The 20,662-nt window shown below is 39.7% G+C and overlaps 1 protein-coding gene across 1 annotated transcript; it reads left to right on the plus strand.

Moving 5' to 3' along the window:
• The first annotated feature begins 13,252 nt into the window (after nucleotides 1–13,252).
• LOC149299944 (tumor necrosis factor ligand superfamily member 13B-like) lies at nucleotides 13,253–20,351 on the plus strand. Its single transcript, XM_089485879.1, has 6 exons — nucleotides 13,253–13,420; nucleotides 13,690–13,771; nucleotides 14,595–14,651; nucleotides 17,806–17,918; nucleotides 19,469–19,619; nucleotides 20,239–20,351. The coding sequence occupies exons 1-6, from the start codon at nucleotides 13,253–13,255 to the stop codon at nucleotides 20,349–20,351; spliced, it is 684 nt and encodes a 227-aa protein (XP_089342005.1).
• Nucleotides 20,352–20,662: the final 311 nt, after the last annotated feature.

Below are 20,662 nucleotides of genomic sequence, written 5' to 3' on the forward strand. Positions count from 1 at the left end.
CTTGGCAAAAGAAGAGTTGCTGTTAGTTCTTAAAGTGGACCTGCCGCACAGCTTTTAGCATCAATGGATGTAAATTGCATCATCGTTGCTTTTTTCTTGCAAAGATGCACTCAAGACCTGTTTATGTCTGTTTTGTCTGTTAACTTCTCTACTGAAAGCAGGGATAATACCACTGTACTCTTATTGCGTATGCTCTGGAATTGTTAGGCAACAGAGTAGCAGAAGCCAATTTTATGTATGCTATTTGAACATTGATGTTTTGCTAGCATACATGTGATTGGTATTTTCTATAGTGACTTAAATGAGTGCTGGTTATTATGTGCAAGATGTATTAGTGCTACCTGGTTTCTGTAGAGAGGACTTGACTAAGACAGAAGTCTACTTTTCTCTGACTTTTGGCTAAGATTAAATGAGTACCTGTGAGAGAAGAAAAGCTTGGTCCTCTGGCCAAGAGGGCGGTTTTGCATTAATGGAGCCCGAGGTGTTAGTGTCCCCTGGCCTAGACGCCCAGGCACTCGGCACATGAGTCCTTGAAGACTATGGTATTTGTAAGGGGGAGTGGACTGTACTTTTGGCCAACTCTCCCATTGAAGACTTCAGAAAAGTAAAATGTAAAAATTCAGTTTTGGGGCTAAATTGTTCCTCTAAGTAGTGTTTCGGTAGAGCTTGCAGGGGTAGTAATTCAGTGGCATATGGAGCAAAACCTCAGTTTGTATGTTCTTTTCCACACCCTAGCTTAACTTACCTTCCTTCTGCCCCCTCTTAATTTTTAGATTGTCACAACCAATCAACCTCCTCCAAAGGGAGAGCTTGTGACAAAGTAGCTGTCCACACTGGCACCCAGATTTGTAAGGCATATGTTTTTGTGACAGTTCCACTTTAATTGACTCATTATATTGTGGCTTCAGGTAAATATATTCTGTCGTTTGTTACTCACTAGTATGTGTTCTTTAATGTGCTGTTATAAGCAGAGAATCATTCATGATATTGTTTTTTATGCATGCTTGTATTATTTTTGCAATATCTTTGTTGCATTTTGAAATGCTGTTTATCTCAGTAAATCTCATGGTCCTCATTAAGGAATATGAAGTTATCTGCCCAATATATTTTGATTTCTTAACAATTTTTATCCATTGCAATAAATGGTAAAATAATGCATTTTAAGCAATATTAACTTATACACAAAGTTTGCACACAGCGTGTTTTATGGGAAAGGGGAATTTGAAGAAAATAGTTCAAATTATGAAATCAAGAAAGGTGACAAGAAACTGAACTCTGGAGTAGATAACGTATGCTGTGGTTAATATTACAACAAATTGGGAAATGTTAAATATACATGCAACAATGTATAGATCCAAGTGAATACCATGTACAGTGGCTGTATTCATGTAAGATTCTACTCATTCAAATGCAAGGGCTTAAACATAATTGTAAGAATGCTCACTTTGTATAAAAGTTATTTTAACACCATACTTTTATCCATGTGAATCTGTAAATATTTAGAATAAATTATTCATGGTTTTGGAATTAAGCATTCCATGTCTGTATTTCTTTTGTACATTTTTTATTTTGTGCCAAATGGGTATTTTTCAACCTGGATGTTCCAGAATAGCATGCAAATGAATGTCTATACCTCTTCGCTTGGACAACTCATATCTTTCTTTAGTTTCCAATACCACCTATGTGCAGATGACACCTTAATCTATACAAGGTATACCTCTGTGCACACAAGCTTGTTAAGCACAACTGTCAGGAGAGTTCTTATGCCGTCAAACACTTTTTTGTTTTGTTTTAATAAAAGCTGCTCCCTATCTCTGATGGCGGCTGGGTCACCGATGACAACTCCCCTGCATGCCACTAAATATCACGAAGCTCAAATCTCAAATATAACAAAATTATGCCTCATTCTTAATTATGACATTATATATATATATATATATATATATATATATATATATATATATATATATATATATATATATAATGTTTCATATGTGACAAGAAGGCTGTGGTTGCAAGCTCCTATTTCATTATTTGAGATGCCTGGTGGAGAATATTCTACCGAAGCATATTAGTCTGTGACACATGCATTATACCATAGGATCACTGCTACTACTATGAAAAAAAATCCAATAATTCTTAACGTGGTGCACAAAACCTGCTTCATCAGTTCCGTTTAAAAAATTTTTTTTCCTGTAATTGCCATGATAGATACCCTATACATGAAATAATACCATCCAATGGTAGGTTTGTACTGTAGTGCACTGGATTAACTCAATCTTTCTCATGTGGCCCCTACGCTGTAACCTCGTTTTAGTAGAGCCCTCCTCACCTGTTGTTTCTGTAAATCAAATTGTTATGTTAAACACTACTTGTTATTTCCTGTGTAACCATTGTACAGCCCTGCATGATATCATGAGGATATATAAAACAATAAGTGCTAATAAATAATAGTACCATCTCTTTAGCAGCAGCTGTCATATATGAGATCTTCATTTTGAGATGTCACTATTAGAAGTCATTTGAGGATTAGAGCCATCTAGTGGTCACTGTTGGTCAGTACAATGTAGCATCTTGCCCTCAGTGCTTATTATGCATGATTTTATTTTTACTCACCAGTATAGATATTATATATACCGTATTGGCTCGGATATAGGCCGCACCCGCATATAGGCCGCACCCTAAAAGTTAGGTGCTTTTTTATTGAAAAAAGTTTCTGCCCCCTTCCCGAGATATGCTGCCACTCTACCCCCCCGAGATATGCTGCCACTCTATCCCCCCGATATATGCTGCCACTCTATCCCCCCCGAGATATGCTGCCACTCTACCCCCCCCCCAAGATATGCTGCCACTCTACCTTCCGGTGCCGGCACTTCCGCCCGGCAAGGAAGATTGTTCGCGCAGACGTTCACCGGCCGCGGCGATGCGAGCAGAAACAACCTCCTGCCTGGCGCCCAGGACTGCATGTCCCGGGCGTTGGGCGCTAGACCCCGAATATAGGCCGCACCTCCACTTTAAAGACTTAACGTGGGGGGGAAAAGTGCAGCCTATATCCGAGCCAATACGGTATATATATAGTTATTATATATTGTCTTATATAGCACCTCAAATTCCGTAGCGCTGTACAAGGGGTAGACAGGACATAACAAGTAGTATATAACATAACAATTACAGAAACAATTACAGAAACAAGTGAGGAGGGCCCCGCTCAAACGAGCTTACAATCTAGAGATGAGCAATGACCTATATTTCCAGTTTTATTCTACAGTTTGCATCATATGATGCTATTAAACTGTTATGCAAATTAGCAAAGGACAAAAGTTGAAGACTCAGCATTTTTTAAGCTTTTTTCCCCAACTGATTGGCTTTATATTACGCAGTAGACTGCTTGACTGTATATGGCATTTCTTAAAAAATATATTTTACAGTTTTACTAATACGTTACTAGTAATTTACCTCAAACATCAGTATACTTAGAGTATGATCCAAGAAAGAAAATGTATTGCCCATTATGTAATACGCAAAAACGCAAGGAATATTTAATAAAAGAAAAAACCAGAATGGAATATCATGTTGGTTCACTGTACCAACAACTTTTGTTTTAGATCTATTCAGTGGCGTCGCTACAGGGGGGCAATTGCCCCCCCTACGTTATTCCTTGCCCCCCTGTTGCCCCCCCGCCGAATTTGTAACCACCCAGCAGAGTCCCGCAATGGGACTTTAACCCCTTGACTGCTAACGACGGCATGGTGCCGCCGCTAGCAGTCCCAGTCAGGTGCTAACGACGGCACCATGCTGTCACTAGCACTACCTTACCTTGATGGAGGTCTGTGGACCTCCATCACCACCTACCCCGGCTATCTGCCCCTCAAACTGAAGGGCATCACCGGGGCCACCCGATCTGCCCGGTGACGTCTCGCGCAATGACGCGATGACGTCACCGCGCAACTTTATTAACAACTGACAAAATAATAATAAAATATTAAGTTAAAAAAATTAAAATGTAAAAAAATGATTTGGGGGTCTCTAAAGGCAGATAAAAAAAGATCAAAATTGCCTATACACCCCCAAATTAAATTATTTAACCATAAAGTAGTTTAACTTTAAAAAAAAAAAAAAAAAAGTTTAAGTATTCTAGCTAAATGATCACTGTGGTAGCCAATGTTACCACAGCGATCATATAGCTATAAAAAGTCACATTCCCTTTTTAAAGATGGCCGATACTAATTTTTAATCCTATGATCCCTTTGATCATGGGGTTAAATTTAGCCAACGGTAGAGGGAGGCAATTTTTGAAATCCTGATGAACTGCAAATATTATTAAAATCAGACATTTAGCCTGTGTGGTACGTGAGTAACCATCTCATCCCTGCAGCGCCTTGCATTTTTACTGCAAAACTTATTTTTGCTGTAAAAGTGATTTTTTTTTCTCCCTTTACCATCATTTCTTTGGGATTGTAAGGGGAAAGAATGGTGTGTGCTTCTGTGAGTGAATGTATTTAAAGTATGGTGTGTGCTTCTGCGAGTGAATGGAGATATGAAAGGCGTGTGAATGGTCAGCAATTAGGGTTGAAGCCTTGACGTGGCATTACTGCTCACGTAGGAAGTTAAATTATGGCACAAAAAGTACACATTTGCAAAAACGACATCCCTTGGCGCATCAAATGAGGGGCTGCATGTGTTTCTAGTACAAACCTGGAGTGCGCAAGACAAATACAGGATTTGTATGTCTGATTCTGTTTATTTGATATATACCTTCAGTGCTGAGATCACAAGTGAATTTCAATTGATCCATACATGCAAAGCTGGGTTTGTGTGTTAATGTGTTCATCTATACCTGCTATCGGCAGCAGGGTCTAATATTTATATATACATTTATATATATATCGGCAGCAGGGACTAATATTAATATATATATCGGCAACTGGGGCTAATATTAATATATTTGGGCAGCAGGGGCTAATACATATATATCAGCAGCAGGATCTAATATTAGGTCCTGAAATCATTTAGTGCAAAAGTTAAGGTATTGTGTTGTTTAAAGGATTTCAAGGATTAGTCGTACTAAATTGTGGCTTCAGGCTTCCCATGTTGAATGATCAAGTATTGTATTGTCCAATAACAAAAGTATCATTCCATAGCACATTACTTTTGGCAATATATATATATATATATATATATATGTGTGTGTTTTTTCAGTGGTATGATTTAATTGTGGAAATTATTAATGCCCCCCCAGTTTGACTGTGGTATCTTGTGTACCCCCCCTATATATTGTTTCTAGAGTCGCCACTGGATCTATTACATCAAAAAGACAAACAAGGAGGTTATTTATTTATTTTTTTGTAAATTCTCCGTTTATTGAGATGTGCATAATAAAAAACAACAGATTGCAGCAAGCTGCAGCAGGGTTAAACATGAGTGGTACAGTCATTACAATGCATACAATAAGCCAGATAATAGCATAACATCCTGAGAACAACACAAATACCGCTCATAGCAGGTAAGACATGAAAAAAAAATGGCATGAGAAAAGTTACAGACAAAGGCCTAGGTTACAGTGTCATTTCAAGAAGCATGCAATAACATGTTGAATGGAGACCATTTCCAGTAATCAGAGGCTCGTGTGGATGTGGGAGTCATAAAAAATGAACATCCTGCACAGCAAGAACAATCAAGTTGCGATAATGTTCCGGAGAATCGTGACTCGATAACAGAACAATAAGGAACCCGTAAGTTTCCAACAGGAAAACAAAAAGAAAAGGGGGGATAAAGGGAAAGAAAGGCGACACGCATGTGCCAATGCCATCAGCAACCAAAAGCATAATGTGTGTAGTGTATAAGATGCCAGTGTATAGGGAGGTAGTATGAAAATGAGGACCCCGGAGAGACGAGACGGCAGGCACTGGCCAGGGGGGAGACCATTCAGCGAAGCATTTCAGGGAATCTCGGGGAGGACGTAAGGTCTTTCCACCAGAACCAGTATCTATTGTATTGGAATTCTTTCCCACGAGAGGTCCAAACTAATTCTTCCATATGTGAGATAAAGTTCATTTTGCTAAGCCAAATTTGAATAGGAGGAGTGTCTTTTTTCCTCCAGAAGAGTGGAATGACTGCCTTGGCCGCACTTAATATATGGTAAGTGACTGAATTTTTATATGTAGCGACTGAGAGAGGGGTGTCATGTAGCAGGACTGCCTCTGGAGTCAGGGTAAAAGATGAGTCGGTCACTTCCCGAAGTACTCGTTCCACAATCTTCCAGTAAGGTACGACACAAGGGCATTCCCACCATATATGTAGGAGGGTACCCGGTCCCCAATCGCACCTCCAGCAGAGGTCAGGGACCGCCGGGATAAATCTGTGTAGATCATGAGGGACACGGTACCACCTGATAAGTAATTTGTAAGAGGCTTCCTGTATTTTACTAGCCAGGGCCCCTTTGTGTATTAACCGAATAATTTTATCCCAATCCTCTTCGGAAGAAATATGTGGGAGGTCTCGCTCCCAAAGGGCTAGAAAGTACGGCTTGGACTTCGTGTCTAAAGCGAGCAGCATGGAGTAAAGTAAGGACATTAGATGTGCCGGTTCAAAGGTTGCAGCTGTTCAAAGTCCATCAAGGGTCTGCAATAGTCAAAGCATCGTGGCAAGGAAATTATGAAATGTGAAAGTTGGAGATAGAGAAAAGCGCATGAGGGGGGCGAGCACCCAATAACTCCATCATAGGTTTCACAGCATTGCCCGCATAGGCGTGGTGGAAACGTAAAACACCAGTGGACATCCGTCCGGTGAGAAAGCCGGTAAGCTGTTACGGTTGAAAGTGCCCGATCGCGCAGTTGCAAACGCGCGATCGGGCATTCCCTTCCGGGTTACGTCACTGCTGACGTAACCCGGAAGGTCATCGGAGGACAGGATATCCCCTGCGGAGATATCCTGCCCTCCGATGAGGCACAGAGACACTGCGATCTCTATGCAGGTCTGTGAGGACCTGCATAGAGATCACAGTGTGATCGGTGAAGGGGGATCGCGGGGAGGGGAGTGAGAAACCATCTCACTCCCCCTCCCGCCCTGAAAGAGAAAAGCAGAAAAAAAAAAGTTAGATCATTTAAAAAATAATATGAAATAAATCATTAAAATAATAATATATATAATACAAAAAAAAATTATAATGTGAGCTGTGATGTCATTGTGACATCACTGGCATGTTCAGGAGGTGCCTAGGAGGACCTCTAACCATTTCTGTGTAAAAATAATATATAAAAAATAAAAAAAATGTAAAAAAATTAAAATTAAAAAAAAAATTAAAAAAACATATATAAAAAAAGATAATAAAAAAATTATTAAAAAACCTTACTTCCCATTGCCCTAGCATAACATCTAGCCAGTATAACCCTTCTGCCCCCGTTCACAACCCCCAAACCCGTTAAGCCATAGGCATAAAAATTATACAAAATTGTACACCTTATAGTATGCTCCCTGGCGCTGGGAAAGTCTGGAAAATCTATATAAATTAGGTATTTCTGAAATCAGGACACCTGAATTAATAAACTTGGAGGGGATTTTCCATCACTTTACCTAATTTTGTGAGGATTCAGAAGGAAAATGTAAAAAAAAAATTAGTTTATTTTTTTAATCTTCGCTAGTTTTTACTAAATTTCTCATTCTAAATTTTCAGCTAATCATCCAACTATGATATCAAACGAAAGCTCTATCTCTCCTTGAAAAAACAATATATAGTTTATATGGGTACACTATTCACAGGAAAAGAGAATCATCGCTAAACCGACATACCCCAAAAATGGCAAAATTGCTCTGGGCTTTGAGGTACCAAAAACCCCTGGGATTGAAGGGGTTAAACCAAAAACACGGACCACAGAGTGTCCGGATGGTCGGTACAAATCTTATCTAACATGTATACAACATATGTTGTAAAGAAAGAGACAGACAGGTACCAGGACCCACTGCTTAATGAAATATGTAACAGAGAGCAGACGGTGCAGCTCATAGAAATCAGCAACATAAAATAAAATCGAAACATAATACTGAAGGTGCAAATGGACGGGTAGAGGAGCGATAATTCGTTCCATAGGAGGAATGGCCCCCAACTCACAAACTGTAAGTATGTGGCAGCGCGCAACAAAGCGCCCAAGGTCAGAGAAAGGGTTAAGGGAACAAGGACACCAGCAATAGAGGGTAGTACGTGGCCACAGAGCATTGGGAATAGATCCCGGTCATGTACACAAATAAAAGGGTAGGTTAGGAGTGAGTGTGCGACATAGGTGTGTAAAATAATGTATAATAATGCAATGCATGCAGGGGAAAGGTAGCCCGGACATGAGCGGAGCAGAACAAGAATGTACATGGGCTGTATAAATCCCGACGGCGTGGGATTTGCAATGCCAACGGCTAACAGAATAAACTAAAAACATACGCGGATAGAGTCCAACCAGGAGTCAGGAGGACCGCCACAGAGATACCTGAACCACAGGCGAGGATGACGATGGTGAAGCAGGTCATCAGGTGAGTCGAGCGGTCCCAGTCCAAAAAGACAGCGTGTTGGGTGTCAGGAGAGTCCGTCGTTCCCGCATCTGATCCTCCGGTGCATGTGAGAAAGTGCCAAATAAGGACATCACAATGAGGAGACGTCTTAGGAGCAAGCCGGTGCGAGGGAATCCGAAGGTGCAGTGAGACAAGAGTCCAGAGGTGAATAGTAGTAATCGGGTAACGACAGGTGAGAAGCAATATGTCAAGCGTAGCAGGTAGATGCATATCGGCATAGGCTGCAGTTAGCCACGTAGCAATAACCAGCCAAAAGGTACAGGAGCGATGAAAGGCAACCTTGAAGAGCCGTGAGATAGGCACGAGTAGGGAGTCCTGTGGCAAGCAAAATCTCAGTGTGGTCACGGTGCGTAGGTCAATAAAAGCAACGAAAAGTGCAGTTAAGCAGGAGAGCCGCTCAGAGTGGAATGGAGTTGGGTTGCCTAGGCCTGCATCGGCGCTGTGGCTTGAAGGACCAATCACGGTTCGGATCACTCAACTTCGGCGGAGGGGCATAGGAAAGTTCCCAGTCTGGCACTTCTATAGCGGGTAGGCCCAATTTTTTTAACAATCTGGGTATGTCAGCCGCGCTTCGTATTGTGAATCGATCAGTGCCCTTGCGGATCATTAGAGAGAAAGGGAAGCCCCATTGATATGGGATAGCAGCTTCACGCAGGGCCGTGGTAAGAGGACGTAGGACTCTGCGATATTGTAAGGTTATAGGAGATAGGTCAGGGAATACCTGAATAGCATGGCCTTCCCACTCCAAGGAGCCGGCTCTGCGGCATTCAAATAATGTCTCTCGGGGGTGGTCGTCAGATTGCCGAGGTCGTAACGCGCGGTGGGCTCTGTCGAATTTGAGCTCAGTGTCGTCCGGCTGTCGAAGAAGTTTATTGAAAATGGTGCTGAGAACAGAGGCTATTTCGGAACCGGAGACTGATTCAGGAATTCCTCGAATCCGTAAATTAGAACGACGTCCCCGATTATCGAGGTCTTCAATCTTCTGCATGAGTTGGGTGATGGTCGTAGCTTGCGTATGGAGTTGTTCAGATATAATGTCAACTGTGGAGCGCGTGGTGATAGCAGACTCCAAAGTAGAGACTCGATCGCCCATGTGTTGCAGATCTTTCTTGATGTCGGAAAGGTCAGCTTTTAACGGCGCGTGGGCCTCTGTGATGATGGAAATAAGGTCGGATTTAGTTGGCAAATCCTTCAAGGTACTACGCCAGTTATCCTCTTCCAAATTGAGTGAAGGATGCGAAGGATCTCCCCAGGATTCCGATGGTAAGTCAGAAAATTGACTCCCAGGGCTGCCAGGTGGTGAGGCCTTCTGCATGGAGTCGCGAGAATCTGCATCTTGCAAATTTTGAAAAAACAATTTGACCGAGGTGTGTGCAGGTTTGTCCTTCGATGGAGGATGTTTCGGGGTAGCGACAGATTTAGTGTGTTTCCCCATTTGCTCGGATTAAGTGCTGATTAAAAGCAAATTATAGCAGTGGGTCCGTGGAGCCAGAGAGTTATGCGTCCATCTTGGACGATGGTTGGCCACGCCCCACAGGAGGTTATTTATTACCCATATGGTTTCAGCTAGAATCGTTTCATAAGAAGATGATATGTGTTTATGTCCTCTTCTTTTTTCTGTCATGTTCTAGAAATCCACAGGCGGCATGATGTTATTTTTCAACCACACGTTATGGCGTGTCACAACAGCAAGCTATTTTGTTTATTTTAATACACATGCTTTTAAAAACAGAGTTTTGAACTGGCTCTGTTCTTATTTCTAAGTGTCCTGTGAAAGATCAGGATCTATTTAATATTATTTTGTTTACTTTATTTATTAGCTTGAGTACCTGCAGGGCCGGCCCGACAATGGAGCCGAATGGAGCAGCCGCTCCAGGCGGCACTTTTTTTTTTTTCTTTCTTTCTAAAGCGAAAGAGAGAGAAAGGGGCGCCGAGTGGTTTTCGCTTACCAAGCTGTCAGTACCCGCTCGGCGCCCCTCTCTCTCTCCTCTGCGGCGAGTCTTCCTGTTCAGTCTCGGTGCCGGCTTGTAATGCTGAGTGCCGGAAGATTTCCGGCGCTCAGCATTACAAGCTGGCACCGAGACTGAACAGCTCGCCTTAGGCCTTCTGAAAGGTAAGTACAAGGGGGGGGGAAGGGTAGATAATATGGGGGGGGTAGATAATGGGGGGGGCGGCAGGGACGGAGGGAGAGGAAGGGTAAAAAAGGGGGGGGGCGGCATTTTAAAATTCGCCCCCGGCAGCATTTTGCCTTGGGCCGGCCCTGAGTACCTGTCTACTATAGCTGGGCATTTATTATTGCGACTATCAGCTAAAAATGTGCCATGGTATTACTTTATTTAAATACTCATATGACCATTTTTCCAAAACATAAATCTACATAAAATCTACAAGTTGTTACGTGAATAAAAAAAAGGATGCTGCTGAGCTTAGCAACACATATAACCAAAAGTAGTCCTCACATCCAAATTGCAACCCATAAGGAGATTGGTATGTCTTACTTAAAACTCATTGAGCTCTACGTGGAATAAACTGATATGTCCAAAAATACACATATTCTAAAACAACTTAGGAGCCTGAACCAGTGACATTTTATATCACCAATGACCATGGCCGATGACATTAAGAAGCACGTCATGACTGCTTTTAAAGCATATTTTACAAAGTGCTCTTTCCCCATATAAAATGGGACAGTATGGTAAATAGTACAATGTTGATGTACCAGAGTAATATAGTTTTCTCTGATACTAAAGAACGCAAATTGTGCCCATGTGTTTTCTTTGAGGAAATAGGTGTAACCTTTGAAAAAGGGAAGTGGTGAAACACTAGGTCTGTAAAACCACATTAAAAAAATACACTGTGCTGTGCAATAGTTACTACTAAAGCATATTTTTCTTTCATGTTTACATTGCCAAAATATGCTTAGTTTGTTCTCTCCTAATATTATGGAATCCCCAACGCATTAATAACATTATATTGCTTTACTTGCTTTGGTTTATATTGCGAATGGCCACTGGTTTTCCTGACCTTCCGTTGGGGTTCCTCAGTTTTAGTGTCAGGATAAAATAGCAAACCCACAAAGAGGAGTCTCCTGAATCTGTATATGCATTTGCACAGAATTTTTAAAAAACAGCCCTTCATTTAAAGGTGACACTCAGCTATCATTTGCATTAAGTTAAAATCTCTGGGTGAATCCTTTTCTTGAAGGGACAGAGTCTCATATACCCATGTCATCCATTTCATAACATCATACAAATAAAATAAAAGGAACAGCCCTTCAGAATGGAAGATAGAGTAAATATAACACTAATAATTGCTAAATAGGGGCTACACAAAACAAGCTTGTCTTAAAAAAGAAAAAAACAAACAGAACAAAATATTTCTTACATTGTTATACTAACTATTGTATTAACTGTAAATGCATTTAATGCAAATGTCAATATATTACCCTAGTTTATCAAGGTTAATCTATTCACTTCTAAACTAAAAAAATAAAACAAAACCCACTGGAAAATGACCCAGCATAATGCTTTACCCGTATAGCTAAGTTAAGGTTTAAAAATTATTAGGTTATGACAGTGGATGTGAAATAAGTTGCATTTCAATAATTTGATGATGTGACGGAACGCTCCATCACCGGGGCCCCTGGAGAGGCCTGACAGCCAGCCTCTTCCCTATTGACTATGGACCCTGACTTTGTAAAGACTTCTGTGGGTACCCCCAGCAGTATATCATCTCACCACTGGCTGAGGGGATTATCTCCAGCAGACAGCCAGGATCTGCAACCAGAGAGTGATCACCATTGTTTTAGTTTAAGTCAGCCCCCACCCCCCTCTCCCCCAGTTCCACCACTACAGACATTTACCCCGGCCATCCCTGGGACTGATTTGGGCCAGTGTCTAAAATAAATCAGTCTTCATTTGGTTTTACCCTACACTGAGTCTCGGCTAGTGACTGCGAAACCGGGGAAAGAGTGTATGTCCCAGGCTAAGGGAGCACAAGTCAGCGGAGGTAGTCGGTCGGACTATCCAGCTCCGTGACAGATGACACTAATTATAAATATATGGGAATTTAGACAATATAATATGTTTTTTCATTAGTGCATTAAATTATGTAGAGTTAAGTAACAACCAGCTTTGCCATCCATTAGGAAAAACTTGGCCTGTCATAATGGAAGCAGGGAACTCATATTCTCCTACAATCTCCCAGGTAAATTAAAATACTGTATGTTTGCATCCAAAGCAAAAGTAATCAGTCAATGGTGTGAGTTTCCTTTCCCTGATGTGAATTGTTACTTCCTGTCTCAAAAGAAGAAGTAACTAAAGATTATTATATGGTTCATGATATATCAGATGAGCTGATAAAAACATCTGGTTACTGGAAATAACCCAGTCATAAAGCGTCTGGATTACAGAATGTGCATTGGCACATTTGGGCTACATCTACCGATTTCATTGTTGGCTTTGGGGACCTTCTAATGCCTCTACAGATTCCAAGCAACATTATGGGTCAATGGCACAGGAGGATAATGGAGTAATAGCATTTTTTTCTGATTTCAAAACAAGTTGTTTCAGAGATGAAGCACGGAAATTATTTCCCACTCCTTATTAAACACAAGAGGATTCATCATTATTACCAAAAAGTTTTCTTTAACACTATTTGTCGCATGGTTAGCCTTCTGCTCTTTTGTTTTACTGCGATGTCTATATATGCTCTGATAGAAATAAAAGAAGAACTTGCAAAATTGCAAACAGAGTTCAGTTCAAATAGGAATCGTGACGGAATTCCACAATCTGTCTCCTTGATGCCCAGTGACACGGGTGGAGCAAGTGGGGACTTTCGTGCTGTCTTTGCGGAAATCCGCCAGGTACTGTAGATGTTTGAAGTTACGCGTGACTCATTTTTCGCTGTTTTGGTGCCATTTACGGCTGTGAATATTTAAATGTACACAAGTATCAGGTGAAGTGATGTAAAATAGCACTAGATGCTAGTAATAGCAGAACGTGTCATACAAAGGAGTAATAAGTATCTAGACTAGATCATTTTTCATCCACAAAGTGTAATATTATTGATCAGATTTACATATACTTACAATTGTGGTTTTCTTTTTACCATCAACCAAATTTCTTTTGACAGAAAGGAAAAAGAACTGAGCTAAACCAAGATTTATTTATAAAAAGCAGGTCACAGAGATCCACCTCTGAAGCTAATGGACAAGGTATGCTAATAGTAACAACTTCAGCAATATATTTTATTTTCACCATAATTTACCATAAATGAAAACACATTCAAACCCACTATTGGCTATTAGTGCCCTATATGCAGGGCTGGCGCCACCTATAGGTGGCCTGCAGCCGCGAACCGCTCGCAGTCACTTGATGGGATGAGGCAGGCCGCTCGCTGTCACTATGGGGAGGAGTGGGAGGGGCTTGTTGGGGTGGAGCCAGGGGGCGGCAAAATTATGTTTTACCTAGGGTGGCAAAAATCCTTGCACCAGCCCTGCCTATATGCATTTATATAATGTCATATATGTCAGATGAGTCTTGCAGACATGGGAAGTTTGATAATGGATGTAAGGTGCAGGCAAGAGGTGGTTTTGAAAGTGTTCAAATGGAAGGAATGCAAAGGGAACTTAGGTAGAGAGAAGAATCGAATTTAAGTTAGTACCAATGAGGCAAAATATGTGTATTCTAAGTCAAATGTTTGTTCTGTTTGTCTAGAACCAGCAATGGTAGGCATCAACATGCTTTTTTAGTGAACATCTCTCTTAATGCCTTAAAGACACCACTGACTTCCTTAGCACTAATTATGTGCCTTGATATGGATGTGACTAGATATAATGTACATCTAATTTAAAAATGCAATATAAAAATATAATTTCATAGAAAAACATTTTTTTTGTATGCTCCTATAAATGTTGAACTTTTTATATAAATGATGTATGTTTATGTAAGATATATATTGAAAAAAAAAACTATTAGCAATGTGGAGTGATTTAATTGATTAAGTAAATGACAGTAAATTATATTTTTTGCTTGTAGTGTTCCAATCCTTCTTGCAGCTGATTGCTGATAGAAAACGTACAGTTAAAGATGAAGGTAATACAAGTTGTTTTAATTACCTTTTATTTGTTATTGGGTGTATCTATACACTTAACGGCAATTTTATGTAGATGGAGTAGTTATAATCGCAATATTATTTGATTTTCACCTTTGATGCCCAGGTTGAGAGGCATGAGATGTGTTAAGCATTTCTAAAGGTCCTGTTCCACCTTGACAAAATGTTAGTTGCACTCTATACCCTCGTAAGAAAATATATCTTAGGAAATCTATCACTTTATTTCTTCCTCTGAAACTTTAAGCACAAAAAATTACTATTGAAGACATTCTTTTTCGTTTCTGTGGCAACCTATCAGTGCCTGCCTTTGTGTTACATGACAATTAAATGTCAAGAAAAAATCACGAATGATGGAAAATTTTGCATGATGAATTATTTCAAGGACATGCTTTTACAACAGTTGTAGAAACAATGTTTTAAGCTATATTTAGTTACAAAAATGTTCCATTTGGCATCAAGTGAAACAGAACAGAAGAGTTATTTTTTCATGTATATTTCAGTTTAGCCAACAAAAATCTTACACTGCTTAGTTTTTATGTACATAATAAAGATAATGTACTTGAATAAATCTATGTATAACAAATTAGTATACAAACATGAGGTTTTATCAAGAAAAATCTTAAAGAGGCAGTCTACTTCCCCAAATAGCCAATGATGAGTGCTTAGAGCACGTTATAGTATTAAAGTGCTTAGTAAGTACTTGACTAAGAGCTGTAATGTAGCTAGGCCAAGTGACTAGTAGCTCCAGTGGGGTGGAGATCAAGCCCCCCCCCGATGTCATGCTGCACAATGCGCCTGTTACAGGATAGATCTTACTGCCGGCTATTTTGGCATGATTGCTGATTGGCATGCAAAGAAAACCTAATGTGATCACAAGCGCCCCCAAATGTGCCCCAATAAACAAAATTGAAAGACATTTAAAAAAAAACAAAAAAACAAGACATTTTATAAAAATACATTTATGTTTTATTATTTGTGTAGAAAAGATAGATTAGCTTCTGTTGACCTCAATACCTCAATCACTTCAAGACAATCCTGTTGAGAATGATGGGAGTTGAAATATGTATTTTCTGACAAGATTTTGTGTTTTTAGCACAATAATCGAATTTAGCCCCTTCCCATAAGTGCCTCCCCTGTGCTATATTGTATCCTGTGACTTTCATGTGCTGCGTGTGCAATCAATATATCTACATAAACTGTATGTTTACCTTAAACTAGGTATCTATGAACAGTCAAACGCCGCAAAACTCTGAAAATTGGCCAACAGAATAAGTCTCAGTCTTGCACCCAGTATTAGCAATACATAGTTAACTGTACATCTGTATCTCTAAAGAGGTTATGAGCTTATGTTTACCTTTAGAGACTTTTTTTTATAATAAATACATTTGCTGTTACAGCAGTTTCCCATTTTTCATATAATACATGTCCTACTTTGTAGCAAAAAATCAAGAAATTGTTTTCTTTTATTCATTTCTTTGAAACTGCATGTACATTTCCTGGTAACATATTACACATCTGAGTATTTTACCATTTCTGGATACATTGCATTGTGATTCTTCTTATTTAGAACACTTAAAGGGAACAATTTTTGGTTTTCATACTAAATTGCAAAATTCAGAAATGAATTATCTTTATAGTCCAGATTATAAAAAAAAAAGAATGAAAATTGACAAATATTACAGTAGCCTGGAATACCTGGAGTTGTTACTGTCCACCATACATATAGTAACATTGGCAGGTCAGGAACATGACATGCATAGTGGCCTCTACAATACTCCAGAAGAATATAGATATGCTATATGACCAAAAGTATATGGACACCCATCCTAAATATTGAGTTTAGGTGATTTAGGGCGACCACACACTATGAATTAGTCATGGACTTAAAGCATCATGGCTAATATTAAGTCTCAGTTTGTTTTTAGATTGGACCATAGCAATTCTGATACAATCAGTTTCCAAACAGAACCAGTCTTTTTACATTACATGGTTTTGTGCGGCAATAGTAAGAAATTAAACACCAACATTATCTATTTGGTTTCTCAGATATAAAATGAATATGATTATGGCAGTTTGTATTTAAACAATGAGTATTGCTTAGACTAAAATTAAAATGCAAGTTGAGATTTTAAAATAATACACTTTGAGGTTCCACTGGCATGATTCCAAATAGCCTGAGGATGATGCAATCCAGTTTGTCCATAACCATGTGGATATGGTTTTCTGCTGTCAGGGGCCAGATGGAACATACTCGTCCAACTTTTTCACACTGCACCAATATCCTGTAGTATATTTGTTACAGATGTATGTAATGAAAGCAGGACCAAATGGGACAAAATTTAAAAAGGGGACACGGAGTAAAATAAAGGGGAGGTTGAGGGAGAAGATTGAATTGGGTCATTAGGTTGGCTTTGTGTTGCATGTGCCAGTAAAAGGTGATTTCTTCTGTCCTGTATAAGTATACCAGCCAACATTCAAGGTGTCCAAACCAGGACACCTTTGTTGAGGGGTGGAGCTATATGCGGGCGGGGCTATTGGCGGTTCTAGGGGCACCTAATTTACCCCACACCAGGAAGCAAAGCTTGTATCCCAGCGCATAGATTCCCTACATCACGAGGAGACGTTGGGCAAGCTGTTATTGAGGTATGTGATGCAACATCACAAATCGCAATCAATTTTACAGTTCAGTGGGCTGCTCAGGGGAGATCCAAGGATCTTCCCAACTTACCCATGATCCCTACTTCCCACAATAGCAGGATGGCGAGGCTGCTCAGCAGGACAGTTGGAAAAAGCTGTAAGTAAAAGTTTACTTCTGTATATGCTCAAGTGGTTCATTGTTGACAGCTCTGAATGCATGTCTGTAAGATCATATAATTTATTTAGAAAATATTTTGCCAGGAAGAATACATTACATTTCCTCTCATTTTCAGGCATGTCCTTGCCTGTCCTGTGTGATGGCACATTTGTCCGTACATATGCAGCATGTGTGGCTTTCCAGGCCAGCATTCACAATATTTTTCCTTGTATTAATAAGAAGTGGGATACTGGAAACAGCAAGAGTTTATTTTGGGACAGCTAGGAGATCATGTGTTTTGTAAACATATGTTAAGAAATACATATTATTACTTGTTCTAGATGACTCAAGCATCATACCATGGCTTCTAAGTTTGAAGCAGGGGACTGCTATGGAAGAAAAGACAAATACAATATTAATAAAAGAAACTGGTTACTTTTTCATTTATGGACAGGTAAGATTATTTTAAATACGCACATTTAAATTTTTTTGGTTTGTATATATCATGATAATATATTTTTAATTCCTTTGATATGGTTTACAATAAAAAGAAAAAATGGTATGCAACATGGCTGATAGCAGTATATACTGGACCTGTACATTCGTATTCGGGAGAACATGAAAACGAACACGAATGAACTATGAACTATGAATACCGAATAAACTAATATGGCTGTGGGTAAACGTACACGAAGACGAAGAAGCACAACGCAAAGAATCTTCGTGTTTGTCTTCATTAATATCTCCTACATAATCTCCTTTGCCAGGGAGACTAAAATCCCTGTTCCTCCCAAGTCAAGTTGCTCAGAGCGGTTGTCTGAGTCTGAGTCTATTGGCTTCAACGTTAAGAGTTAAAGGTCCGTAAGAGTGACTCTATGGATCGGCACCAAGGGGCTCGTCTGGGATCAACCAATGAAGAGCAGCTGGCCTTCATTGGTTGATGCAAGAGGAGGCCCCTGCTGTCGACGAATAGAGTCGCTCTTACAGACCTTTAAAATCCTGGCGCCAAAGCTGTTGCGTATTTCTAACACGTTAACCCGGTATTAACCCCTGCTAAAAAAAAAAATTAAAAAAACAAACACAAAGAATGTACACGAATATTCACCTGACAAAAACCCGGGAACGAGCCAATATTCATGGAATACAAAGACGAATGCGAAGACTTGGCCGGTACCCAAGTCTAGTATATACCATAATTATAACCCTGTCATGAGGCAAACCAGGCTTTGAGAATACAGCTTTCTCCCTTCAAAAAATTGCCTCCCTGCAGAGCTGGTGAGTGAATCGAACAGTACACAGCTTGATCTTTTAATATAAAGGGGCATATTGGTCAAATGTTTTAGGGGCTCCAGGCCCCCTACAGATTCTGGGCCCCATATAGCTGTACCACCTGTACCCCTTGAAGGTAGCTCTAGCACAAGCAGACCCGGTATGTGCTTTGTGGTATATCAGGGGCTATTCCTCTATCTATACCCCTCCTTTGATCCACACCTGCTTTTAGGGTTAGACCTTCCTGACTGTTTTTTTAGTTTGTTAGTTATGCGCTATAGAAAGTTGGTGCAGACAGCCCTTTTCTGCCTGGTGCACTAAAGCTGTTCTCTATGTACTGTTTGATATCTGACCTGGTCTCTGCCCCTCACTGCTGACCTTGAGTTCCTGGTTGAGTTCCTGGTTCCCACCCTTACTTGGCCTCTGCTTTGCCTCTGCCCATTTAGATCAATGCGGTTTACTCACCAAAAGAGTTTGCAGAAGATTCCCTCACGTCTCTGTACATTATGAAAAGCCAACACTGGCATGTTCCTCCAGCAAAATAGGCATAATTCAATGACTGAGGACACTTTGCATAAATCTCCTTAATTTCACTATACATTATACAGGGCCAGACAAGGTCCTCCTACAGGCATTTGCCCAATGAGCCATGAAGACCATTACCCATGAAAATCACAGAGGGAATCATTTAGTCTTTTCTATTTAACATGAAGCAAGCATGTTTGTGCCCTGCAGGTCTGGTATACAGATGAATTGTTTGCAATGGGCCATCTAATCCAAAGGAAAAAGGTCCACAAAGTTGGGGATGATCCCATTTCAATTACTTTATTTCGGTGTATACAAAACATGCCGGAGTACCTTCCAAACAATTCATGTTTCACAGCTGGTGAGTACTCCACTGTTCTATTTTATACATTAAATGATATATACAGAGCACACACATTTTAAATAAGACAGGCTTTTCATTATCAGTTCAACAGCCAATCTGAAAAATCATCATAAATCTGGTCACGTAACAATAAGTGTAAGTATGTGTAAGCGTGTTTATGTGTGTTAGCGTGCGTGTTAAAATATGTGGGACTACTTGGCTTTACCTGCCCCCTTTTTTTTTAAGCAATTTTGTTTGCTTCATGAAACACACACACAAAGATGAGTAAGTTTTCAATTACTTCACTCATTTTGTACTATTCTGCCTTCTTTCTCCATGTTTTTTCCACCAAGAAAACAATATTGCTGAATGAACTACATTTTATTATAAAATATTTTGATATCCCCATATCATGATTTTGATCCCATTAGATTTGGGTAATTGATTTATTAACTCCTTTCTTGGATGCACTGGATTCACTGAAGATTTTGTATCTGCACCTTAGGATCAATAAATTCCTCTCTTATTTCCATGCTTGGAAAGTTCCCAATCTACCAGTATATGCAAGCCCTTGGAATTGCTGCTTCATGTTTTAACACTAAATAACTAAACTCTAACACATTTTATTGACTTCCAGGAATTGCAAAATTAGAAGAAGGTGATGAACTACAGCTTATTATACCAAGAAACAACGCCAAAATATCTTTGAGTGGCGATGGCACATTCTTTGGGGCAATAAGACTTTTATAAATAAGAAAAAATAAGAAAAAAGTATGCCTTTTTATTTCCCTAGTTATGGCTGACCTACAATCAAAACAGGAAACAGTATAGCACAATTAATGCCCTCTGAATAGCCAAAAAACTATACCTATAAATATAGAATTACCTCTATTGTTACAGTAAAAACAATGCTTGTGATTGCATGTTCTTACAATAAATACTTGGTTTTCTTAATCACCATTCATTTTGTAATTGTTATCTCTACATGTTACTTTTTAAAACCTCTTTTCATTGCATATATTGTAAAAATGTGTACAGCATTTTGAGTCAAGACATGCAAA

This window comes from Sceloporus occidentalis, unplaced genomic scaffold, assembly GCF_023333645.1.
Source record: "Sceloporus occidentalis isolate IW3139 unplaced genomic scaffold, rSceOcc1.0.p SCAF_27, whole genome shotgun sequence".
Lineage (NCBI taxonomy): Eukaryota > Metazoa > Chordata > Lepidosauria > Squamata > Phrynosomatidae > Sceloporus > Sceloporus occidentalis.

Excerpts from the sequence above, each read along its gene's own strand:
- LOC149299944 (XM_089485879.1), top strand. The coding sequence starts at position 13,253 with ATGTCTATATATGCTCTGATAGAAATAAAAGAAGAACTTGCAAAATTG. Across the intron at positions 13,421-13,689 it reads TCTTTGCGGAAATCCGCCAG|AAAGGAAAAAGAACTGAGCT; the intron begins GTACTGTAGATG and ends TTCTTTTGACAG. Across the intron at positions 13,772-14,594 it reads CTCTGAAGCTAATGGACAAG|TGTTCCAATCCTTCTTGCAG; the intron begins GTATGCTAATAG and ends TTTTGCTTGTAG.